At 38.9% G+C, this 12,255-nt stretch overlaps 1 protein-coding gene across 1 annotated transcript in view; it reads left to right on the forward strand.

The window, feature by feature from the left end:
- The window catches only part of STK4 (serine/threonine kinase 4), a 59,476-nt gene that overhangs the window by 28,221 nt on the left and 19,000 nt on the right, over nucleotides 1-12,255 (forward strand). The window contains exon 10 of the mRNA XM_026697558.2: nucleotides 9,351-9,502. Coding sequence (XP_026553343.1) covers nucleotides 9,351-9,502 — 152 coding nt within the window. The remainder of the gene's footprint in view (nucleotides 1-9,350; nucleotides 9,503-12,255) is intronic.

The following is a 12,255-nucleotide window of genomic DNA, read 5'->3' on the forward strand; positions in this document are numbered from 1 at the left end:
GGTGGTAACTCCATCCAGATCTGTTACAGGGCATAGCTCAGAGATTTGGGAAGCCAGTACTCAACCTCTTTGCCACTCCAATGAATACCCAACTTCCCTGATTCTACTCCAGATTCCCATCGCCGGGCTCAGAAGGGGTAAATGCCCTTTGCAGTCACTGGCCCAAGGGTCTCCTTTACGCCTTCCTTCCTCTTCCCCTCATACCGGGGGTGATAAGGAAAGTACTTCTAGAATAGGCAGAAATCATCCTCATCACTCCCCACTGGCCCAGACAGTCGTGTTATGCAGATCTAGTGAGCCCGTCAGTGTCCCGCCCTTGGAGAATCCCTCAGAGCAGGATATCTGTCAGCCAGGGAGTCTTGGAACACCCGGAGCCACAGTGGCTCCAATTGACCGCCTGGCACTTGAAAGGAGTATCCTGAGGAGGAATAAGTTTTCCAGAAATGTCATCAAAACAATACAAGCCTCCAGGAGGCCTTCTACAAACAGAATATACAACACTACCTGGAAAGCATTCCATCAATGGTGCACCAAGAAGGGCACAGACCCAACTGGGGCCTCAGTGTCACAGATCCTGGAGTTTTTACAAACAGGACTCAACAAAGGGTTCTCTCCTAGTATGCTACGCAGGCAGGTAGCAGTCCTATCCACTGTGTTGTACTACGGGAGCAATTCCTTAGCTCATCATCCAGTCGCCCACTCTTTCCCCAAAAGAGCTATCAATCTTAAGTCTCCAACTGTCCACAGATATCCTTCTTGGAACCTGTCTACAGTATTACAAGCCCTTACTCAGGACCTGTTTGAACCTCTTCAATCTGTAAGCCTGCGGTTCTTAATGTTTAAATTCGCCTTCTTAGTGGCCATCACATCGGCCTGGTGCATATCAGAATTGGCAGCTCTTTCCATCAGGGAAGACCTCTGTACATTTCAGGACAGGGCTGTCCTGTGCCTCGATCCCTCCTTCCTCCCGAAGGTAAATTCTCGTTACCACAGGGCTCAGGAAGTCGTTCTTCCCAACTTTTGCCCTGCTCCTTCACACAACAAAGAGCACAGATGGCACAAATTGGATGTTCAGAGGGCTCTTTGCAGGTACATCAAACATACATCAACATATCGTAAAACCAAGGCCCTGTTCGTCTCATTTCAGCCATCTTCAGTGGGCACTAAAGTCTTCTCTTCAACTATAGGCCACTGGATTAGGGCTTGCATAGCCAAGGCATATGAGACCCAGGCTCTTCCAACACCCAGACAGGTAACAGCTCACTCGACCAGAAGCACAGCTACCACAGCTGCCTGGGCGACGCAGGCCTCACTTGAGGACATCTGCAGGGCGGCTACATGGTCCTCTCCGTCTCCATTCATAAAGCACTACTGACTGGACACATATGCCTCAGCTAAGGCGGCCTTCAGAAGAAGTGTGCTACAATGAGTGCATACAGATGGGAGTGCACAGGACCAGACTGCTTCCCGCCCATAGGGACATCTGCCACAGATGTCCCATATGTGTGGATTATCCCAAAGGCATGCTGGAGAATAGGCGTTGGCTTTCCTGAATGCAGTTTCTCAGCATGCCTTGGGATAATCCACTCCCACCCTGGCAACCATCTGGTCCAGTGTCCAGATGGAAGGCAGAACCAATGCCACAGGTATATCATCAAATGGCTTCACCTTCGTCTTGACTGGGGCTAGGGGGCTTCCTGCCCCGACAGGAAGAGGTATGGCAAAGATTGATGACTCAGTCTCTGGGCAGAAAGGCAGATTCAACTCATACGTGTGGATTATCCCAAGGCATGCTGAGAAACTGTGTTCAGGTAAGCTAATGCCTATTTTCCAGAGAGTAGAAAGAGGTAGGGAGAAATGTTTCCCATCCTTCAAAATTCTGTTAACATAATCTTACTACAAAGATAGAGTTGGGACTCATAATTCTGCTTCCTGTCTGGATTATCTCAAAGGGCTCACCTCAGTCTTTTCAGACTCTTATTTTTTTCTTAAGAAGAGGCACAAAATTTTGATTGGAGTTTTTGTAATGGTCTGCAGTCCTCAGGGGACACTTCTACCTTCCAAGCATCTAGCTGCAACGTTATTACACCACCAGCAACACATGGATGTATAAGTAAGTAATTTTTTACAGAATGTGATCATAAAACTAATACAGCAACTGGGACAGAATTTGCCCCAACCCAGGGGAGAGCAGCAAAATGCAGCTCTTCTTTTTGTCTCCCAAGGTCATTCTCACATATTAGAAAAGTAAAGCTCATCTGCTTCATTCAATAAACTTTTCACTTGGTAATTTTCCATGCAGAGCAATGGCTCTATTTTCTCAGTAAAATTGGAGATCTGAAATAGTATAATTATAGGAGCCTCAGAACAGCATCCTTTAAATGTGTAGACAAAGCATGATTGATCACATATTTTTAAGGGAGCTGAAGGAGCTTTAATAACAGGCAGTTTTTTTCTGTTATATCTTATGCCTGGTTTCCTGTTTGGAAAATAACTTTCATAAGAGATGGCTTTATTATGGTTGCAGATAAGTTTTTGCTGCTCCAGAATGGCTTTTTATGCATTTTTAAAAATCTCTTAGTTGTAAAGCTTAAATATACTGAAATCTTACAACATTATTGATATTACACAGGTTGAGATCTAATATCTACCATTTAGCACTTTATCACAAACTTGTTTTTATTGAGTACATAAAAAGTAGGGATAAATAGCTGGTTACTTTGTACTGAGCACGTCTTTCTATTTTAATTATAGACCTGGCTTATACACTACACAAAATTTGTTTAACTAAGGTTTACTGAATAACCAGTAATTATGAACACAATGGCTGGCTTCATACTTTTTACATCAAAAGCAAACAAGCAACATTTAAACAAAACAGATGTTCTGCTGAAGTCTTAGATCAGGGAACTGCTCCTTTAGGGAAAAAAACAACCACATGCAGAGCCAAATTTGGAGTTTCTCAGACATCAGAAGATTTCTGGACAAACAGCCACTTTGTCTTGCAAGGAATCCAATTTGAGCCTCTTTCAATCCATCAAGTCCCTGACGGTCTCCAGATTCTGGGTCAGGACATCGATTTAATTTCTCTTTTAGTCCAGGGTAGAGATTTAGTTATCATCAGCATAGTGATGATAATCTTAACATTGACCAACAGATGATTTTTGCCAGAGCTTTCATAAATGTCATGTTAATAAGATAAGGATAAGCCATGCCTTGGGCTAATTAGAGCCATGAACTTTCTTCCTCCTTCACTTTCAACACTGCTTAGGGAAGAGCAGAATTGCTATCAAACTGTTTCCTTCAATCCCAACAGTCACAGGTGGTTCAGAAGAGTATTTATTGGAGCTGTGTACTATTGAGATTCAGTCTAACAGGATTAGCACAGTGGTACTCCAAGTCCCATTGGAGGTCATCTTCAGGAGTGACCATAAGGTTTCTCTAGATTAAAAACAAACCCCTAGATTAAAAAATATATGAATGTTTAAAAACATCTGTATTCAGATACTAATGTCTAGACTATCTAACCATTGAAACACACTCTGGGACCTGCAGATACTTCATCCCCTAATCCCCCCTTTTTCCCACTGCAACTTCTGTTTTTTTCTATAGTATCTCTTTGTTTTCTTCATTCTATAGAATCTTAGCCATTGACTATTACTTTTGCTATCCCTCTGTTACTATGATCTAATAAAATAGCACATGTCTCTCACTACTAAACGTAAGACTTATGGTGATCTATATTTCTGAGTTAGACATTCAAAAAATTTTTTTGCATCTGTACTTTTATGATACTTTATCATATCATTGTGTAAAATGAGTTTCAAAGAGAAAATTGCAGTAAGGAAAAAGTTCTTGTTTTTAATAATTCAGAAATCTATAGTTTACTTATATACTTGAATATTTCTAGGAATGCCAGTTAAATTGCTATTGGCATTTTAAAGATTTATATTAATATTTTAGACTGTATGCACGGAATCCCTTGCATACCTTGAAATATTAATTATTGACCATTTCTTTAGGGCAGTTCACTTTGTCATTTGTCTATGCTATGAGTAGAATATTATCCTTATAAAGGTTTTTTTTTCATTCTGTTTTTGTCAACACACATATAGGATTACAAATAATAAAAATTGATTTATTAAAATATTTGAAATTATGGCTTTATAACATATGGGAGATGACCAAGAGTGGCTGCAAGTGATGGGTATAACCAGTCATTGAGCTCTCACTTGCCAGAAGATTTTCTCCATGGTGTCAATATTTTGGATAGCCAAGTCCATCTTGAACTAAGGTTCTTAAATAAACTTCTCAAACCATATTTGCACTTGTGTTTTGAAAGTATGTGTTGAGGTATTCCCCGTTAGGAGAATGAGTGCACTCAGGGAAATGTAGTGAGAGTGATGTTGAATAACACACAACCAGCATACAGATACACTGAATAGTAAAAGGTAGGTTTTACTTCCAGTAAACGGGTAAACAAAGTCCAACAAACAGTCCAAATCATACACGGTTAAAGCAGTTAGTATCAGTCCAGGGATAATCCAAAAACGAAGTCAAGTATCATAAACAGAGTTCAGTAAACGGAGTTTGCTAACAGTTGCAAGACTCACAGCAATCTGAGCAGAACGACGGATCAGGCAAAATGGCAATATAGGAAATGCAAGGAGAAAAAAACAGATTTCTGGCTCCATCTTATGGCTGTTGGAGGAACCACATATCTCCACCTTTCAGAAGATGTGCTCTAAACAGTTTACGTGTAAGTTGTATGTGTGCACCTACAGTGTCTCTTCAAATTCTCCCAACACCTAGCAGCAGACTCCTCTCCACAAATATAGACTAGCTGCTGGTCACTCAGTGTTAGTCCAGTTATACAAAGAGCTTGTTCGTTGTTAAAGTCAGCTAACTTTTTGGCATTGTCCTCCTTATTTGGATCCCAAGCATTTACATCCAGTGGATCCTGAACTGCAGCCCATAACCCTTCCCTTCGCAGAAGTAGACTGCACTTCATAGACGAAAACATAGATTGTTCCATCCAACCGGGTTATCAGTGATAGACTTGTTGACGGGTCTTGTGCCATCTGTTACTGCCATCAGGACAGTAACCCACAATTAAACAGCTGTCTGTATACGGTACTGTGTATTCACACTAACTCTGTTATCTGAGTCTGGGCCCATAACCAGTGTTGAGGTATTTCCTGTTAGGAGAATGAGTGCACTCAGGGAAATGTAGTGAGAGTGATGTTGAATAACACACAACCAGCATACAGAAACACTGAATAGTAAAATGTAGGTTTTACTTCCAGTAAACGGGTAAACAAAGTCTAATAAACAGTCCAAATCATACACTGTTAAAGCAGTTAGTATCAGTCCAGGGATAATCCAAAAACGAAGTCAAGTATCATAAACAGAGTTCAGTAAACAGAGTTTGCTAACAGTTGCAAGACTCACAGCAATCTGAGCAGAATGACAATCAGGCAAAATGGCAATACAGGAAATGCAAGGAGAAAAAAACAGGTTTCTGGCTCCATCTTATGGCCATTGGAGGAACCTCAGCCAATCACACTTACAGCATTCTCTTAAAGATACAGTATTAAATTATTATCCTGGTTTATATATTGCCAACCCAACTGTTAGGTTACTATCATTCCCAACAGTGTGTATGGGAAAAATGGGTTTGTAAGTGAACCTTGTATTGGCTTAAAGGTGTGGAACTATGGCCATGTTTTATGACTTGTGGACTTCAACTCCCAGAATTCCTGAGCCAGCATGGCTAGCTCAGGAATTCTGGAAGTTGAAGTTTCCAAGTCCTAAAATGGGCCATAGTTCCACACCCCCTAGCTTAAAGCGTGTTTTGTATTCCAGGACTCAGATCTTTTTGGTATGCAAGTTCTGGACTGCCTGTGATAATCCCTATGACTAACCACACGTTGTATTACTAGGTTAAGGATTCTAATAAAAATGTTCAAAAGATATACATTATAGTATGTGAAACACTGCAAGATTTCAAAAGTAAGTTATTTTTCTTTAACAATTTGGACACATTGATTTGATCTTTCAGAGCAAACTCAGAAATGTGTGTAGGTGGCAATTTTCATGCAGGAATCCATCACTCTTCAAAACAATATCACATTTATATATGAATCATCTTGGTAAACAAGCTGGGAGTATTGATGGTTTTATGTCTTTTTATGATTCATTTTGCAGATACTTGTATTTGACATTTTACATGGATTCCATTGTTTTGTAGGGCGTATCAGTTTGCTTTATTCAGACCAGCATACTAGGCAATATACTTCTAGAGTTACATAGGCCAGCTTCTTAGCAGAGCACATTTTTTAAAAAAATGTGCAAGAACATTGAATATTAACAATTGGGAATTATAGTTGGCCTTGCAATAGGACATGATTTTCATGTGAAAATACTGTGCCTAAAATATCACTGAAGACAGATACTATCTGTCATAGATTCCTCTATGATCATTAATGTTGTTTGGTAAGGTCTTACATAAGATAATCTTCCAGAAATTAATAAGAACTTGGAGTAATACTTCTTTAGTGGTTATGCTGATGTGGAATTTCCATTAAGGGAAAATCAATCAACCAAAATTTGTATTTCTGAGCAGGCAGCGCAAATTTGGCACTGCAAATGTCAGCAATCCTTTGTATCTGTCTTGGACCAAGATGAACTTTTTACACTGTGTTACAATTTGCTATTAAATAATGGTTTTGAGAGTTGTGCTGTAGAAAAGCTTTTTCTGAGTTTTATAGAAACTTATATAGAAAATATATTGGGAAGATTGTAATTCTTTTTTGTTGTTGTTCCAACTTCACAGTTGGCACACATTCTAAACTGCCATGCATTTTTTGCCATTTATGCTGCAGAAATTATGTTTTTAGTCTGCCTTATTACATAAGGGTTTTAGTATATCTGGAATATTGTGCATTGAAACTGGTACAGTAATTTTAGAACAATCTTATGTATGTTAATTGGGAAGCCCAACCACAGTCATAACATATAAGCGCATATAAAATTGCAGACTAAATGCTTCAGTTGGAATTTATTATGCAGCTTCTAGATAACTATAAAACAGAAATTGCATTGACATGGTGGACATCAAGGTTTACCGATCATAAATGTGCAACAATTTTGCATTTTTGGAAAGAGGAGTGGATTATAAGGGTGGGCTGCATCATGTGGACCTTTCTCCAAGTTCATCGAAGGGTAATTTAACTGCGAAATAAAAGCTTTTATTAAAACATTTTATCCTTTTTATTAGTTAAATAATAGTTGGATAAATCTGTTGAATGTTTCTAAGAGTGCTTTATGTTTTGGTCAGTGCATGGATTGTTGTCACATATATGTGCACCTCATAACTGAATATTCATGGGAGCAAAAAGAAACTTGACATTCCATTCTCTCCACTATCTGTTGCCTTTTGCTCTTTCACAGTTAATTTACAGCCATTCCATCAAGTTGTAGAGTAAAAAAAGAGAAGCAAGGCTATTCCATTGCCTTTGCTGAGAAACCCAGACTTCTGAATAATACTTTCCTTTATTAGCTCTGGGTTGGTAACTCAAAAGGATATGTTTAAAAGAAGAACTAGTTACAGAATGGGGATTTATTTCCATAAGCTTCCACCTCCATGACAGAGTGGGCTATTGCTAATGATCGCTGTAAAATAAGTACACTAACTACATACAGTGTTATTTTTCCCTACTCTTGAATGTTTCACTTGATTCTTCTCTGTGTAAAATGGAGATAATTGAAAACAAATTCTCAGTGTGTTATCTAAATGACATTGCATTATCTAAATGATGCCTGAATATTTAAAATGACATTGAGACAGAACTCCCTGATAACATCATTAATGTGGTCTTAAAAATCTTTAAAATACAAGCAAAACAGTTGCTGAAATAGTGTAATGATTTATAAGTCAAACCCAACATTTTCTATTTGTTAAATTTATAACCTGTCTTTCTTCTAAAACCTGTACACTTCATATAGCATGATCTCCTCTCATTGTTTCCTCCCACAGTTACAGTACTATGGATTAGTCTTGTAGGAGATGGAAATTGGCTCCAAGGCAGCCATTCTCTGGCTAACAATGGACTTGATCCAGGATCTTCATCACCCTAATTCTACACGTTAATCACTGCCCAGGGTACTACTGTGATAACAGAATAACAGTTGGGGGGGACCTTAGAAGTCCCACCGCCTGCTCAAGCAGGAGACCCTATATCATTCCAGAAAATTGGTTGTCCAGTCTCTTCTTAAAAGCCTCCAGTGATGGAGCATCCAAAACTTCTGAAGGCAAGCTGTTCCACTGGTTAATTGTTCTCACTATTAGGAATTTTCTCTTAGTTCTAGGTTGCTTCTCTTTGTTCAGTTTCCATCCATTGCTTCTTGTCTTGCCTTCTAATGCTTTGGAAAATACATTGACTCCCCTCAAATATTGGAACATTGCTATCATGTCACATGTAGTCCTTCTTTTCACCAGACTAGACAAACCCAATTCCTGCAACCGTTCTTCACATGTTTTAGCTTCTAGACTCCTAATCATCTTGGTTGCTCTTTTCTGCACTCTTTCAAGTGTCTCTGCATCTTTTTTATAATATAGTGACCAGTAGTAATCCAGTATTCTAAGTGTGGTCTTACTAAGGGTTTATAAATTGGTACTGATACTTCACATGAACTTGATCCTACCTATCTGTTAATAACCTAGTTGTAATGTGGAATGTATAGATGTAATGTGGGTTTTAAGGTGTAGAAATTAATACCTAAAGATTCTAAACTGAGTGATTTTAGGAGATGAATGCAATTAATGTATCGCTAGTTTTCCTCCTGTTTTTAAATTAGGCTTGCGAAACTCTTTCCTGCCCCTCTTCTAAGCAAGGAAATATATATGTTCCATTACTAGAATCACCAACTGTTTATTTCCTATTTGAAAAATCCATCTCTGATGGAAATTCTTTTGCAGTGTGGATAAGATAGAGTATTGGATGAATTTGCTCCTGACTGGACTTTACTCAGTAATTTATCATATGGTGTGTCATAGTTCTCCGAGAAGCTCTGAGAAATGAAACGAGTAAAACAACATCTATGGGGGAAGTGCAAAAGACAAAAATGTTTGGACACAGTATAGGATTATAGCAGTAAAATGAAGCCTACCACGTTCACTGATAGGCCGATAGGACATAGTGGCAAAATTCTTTGTGAATCAGATTTTTAATATTTACTTTCAATTAGTCACAAGAGGGACATATTTGAATATTAAATTTGCTTAAAAGGGGTTATTAATACATGAAACACCTTCTCTTCTGAATCAATAAATATGTCTTTACTTGTAGGGAGAGATGAAACCATGCAGGCTGTCAGACCATCTTTCCTTGACTATTTTGAGCAAAAGGAAAAAGAGAATTGGCAAAACAACTATGGAAGGCAGGTATCTGAAAGATGTTCCTCAGATTGGAGAGTTCCTCTGGACGGTGATTATGAATTCGTAAGTAAAATACTTTTGATCTGTTGCACAATTATAATTTCTTCTGTTTTTACTGATATGGAAAGAAATGCAAGCTTGAAAGAAAAAAAAAGACAACACTTTAATATTTAAAAATGTAAAGAGTGTTTATTTAAAGCATATAATTTAAAAACATTTAGAATGCAAATAAAATGAACATATTGTTCAACATGATTATTTTCTGGTTATATTATGGCTAAATAATTCAGTTACTGTGAAAATAACACACAGATTGTCCTTAACTTACGTCCACAATTGAGCCTAATATTTCCATTGCTAAGCAAGGCAGTTGTTGTGAGTTTTGCCCCAGTTAAGGTAGTAAAACGGTTGTTAAGTGAATCTGATTTTCTGAATTTTCATTGACTTTCCTTGTCAGAAGTTTCCAAAAGGAGATCGCATGACCCGAAGACGCAGAAACCGTCATAAATACATGCCAGTTGCCAAGTATCTGAATTTTGATCATGTGACCAAGGGGATGCTGCAGCAGTCATGTGAAAAACAATCATAAATGACTTTTGTCAGTGCTGTTGTAACTTTGAATGGTCACTAATTGAATGATTGTAAGTCAAGGAGTACCTGCATAACAATTGGTTGCTAAATGGCTACCATTATTATGGCCACTGTTGTTATGGGATCTATTTAGGGGATACTTTCTAGACCACAGGTATCAAACTTGTGGCATCATGTTGCTGTCGTGTGACATTTTGTGATGTTTTCCCATTTCTGGAGCTGGAGTGGGCGTGGCCTGCGCGTGATGCATCCAGTCCACGGACCACCAGTTTGACACCCCGTTCTAGACTCTATCCTATAATACCGTGATGGCGAACCTATGGCAAGCGTGCCACAAGTGGCATGCAGAGCCATTTGTCCTGGCACGCGAGCTGCAGGCAACTTACCTCACTGTGCATGCACATGCCTCACAGCTGATTTTTGGCTGGTTTGAGGCCTTTTTCAACCTCCCAGAGGCTTCGGGAAGGCTTCTGCAGGCTTTTCAGGACAAAAACTAGGCCCATTTTGTCACTTCCTGTTTTTCTAGAAATAGCGGAAGTGATGAAATGGGCCTAGTTTTCACCCTGAAAAGCCTGCAGAAGCCTTCCTGAAGCCTCTGGGAGGCTGAAAAAGGCCTCAAATGGCCGAAAATCAGCTGTGAGGCGCAGTGCAGGTAAGGGGGCGGTGAGAGGGGGTGGATGGGCAGGTGGGGATTGCACTCGTGGGTGTGTGTGCGCATTGCCTTCTGGGTGCTGGCACATGAGCGCGACCGTGCAAGCGCTCACAGTTTTTGGCACAGGAGCCCCAAAAAGTTAGCCACCACTGCTATAATACATTTTGAAAAGATGCAAAAATAAGAGGACCTAAATTTAACTGACTTGGTTTGTTTGGGCTGTTACAGTGTTATTTGTCTTATATGAACTAGTTTTGATTAAAACCATTTTCTTCAGGCAAATGAACCTGAAGCTATAGTAAGCATCTTGTTATTGAGAGGTAGATTTTTAGCGAGTGTTTCTTGCAGCATTTTAATGCAATCTTTCTCTGAATCATTCCTTCAAGCCATAGTAAAGACAGAGAAATGGACCAAAACAATCATTAGTTCTCTCTATTTGTCTTCTAAATATTGTTTAGCAGCCCTTCCTATCAGACTGCAGCACAGGGAGAATTCAGAAGCAAGCTTTTCTGGAGCATAATTGACAGCCCAGAAATATTTGACTCTTCTTCTTTTTCAGCTGATTGTAAGATTGACAACTTTGGCTTTTTAAAGCTAATTTAGATAGTTGTAACAAGAGCTAAGCACAAATGATCCCGGACCTGGAGTTAGTTGCTTTCCATTTCCTTCCCCGTTCTTTCTTTTCTTTCTTTCAGCCCATTCTTTTTAGATAGTAAACTTGAGGTCAGAGGCTGTCTCTTGTTTTTATTGATTTGTAAGCTTTCTGGGAGTCTTTGTGGCTGAAATAAAGGCATGAATGCCATAAATAAATAATTACTTTGACATTGACAGAGCTTGGAAAATCATCCTAATTTTGTGTGTACTCTTGATAGAATGTAAGAAGTTGGTGTAAGAAATTAGATCTGTGTTGACTAGCTAAATGCTTAAGAATCAGAATAAGATTATTGTGATGCTTTTGACCCTTTAGATTTTATGTGGATAAATTTATTTTGTGAACTGCAGAATTTATTCTGTATATTAAATCAGATTTCTGGTTGCTCAGACTATAATTTTCATTTACACTTGGGCAGATACCTTTTCATCTGCTCCTCCAGACCAGGGATTTTACTTAGAACTTTTGCATGAAAAATCCAAGCATCTCTTTCAGAGTCATGTGCCTTTCTTAGAGGTGTCATTCATCACTTAGTGCTCAACTTTTAAAAACAGAATTCTGGTTGACCTAAACTGTTACTGAAAGAAATCTGTTGTTTGAGATGTAACCATGTTCTTCTTATATTATGTATACCACTTCGGTGGGAAGGTAACAGCATTCTGTGCACCTTTGGCGTAATGCCCTGCTGGCCACATGATCCCAGAAAATTGTCTTTGGACAACACTGGTTCCCTCGGCCAAGAAACAGAGTTGAACATTGTGGCCTGAGTCAGACATGATTGACAGGAAAACCTTTACCTTTACTTTTTATAGCTAATAGCTAAAGAAATATCCACAAAACTTTAGCAGGAGAATTTGTAGGTGATAAATGTTGGATGGAAGAGTTCTGTGTATAGAATTATTAGTTACAATAATGAAGAAC

The sequence above is a fragment of the Pseudonaja textilis genome, chromosome 3 (assembly GCF_049901715.1).
Source record: "Pseudonaja textilis isolate UNSWEBS1 chromosome 3, rPseTex1.2, whole genome shotgun sequence".
In the NCBI taxonomy this organism is placed as follows: domain Eukaryota; kingdom Metazoa; phylum Chordata; class Lepidosauria; order Squamata; family Elapidae; genus Pseudonaja; species Pseudonaja textilis.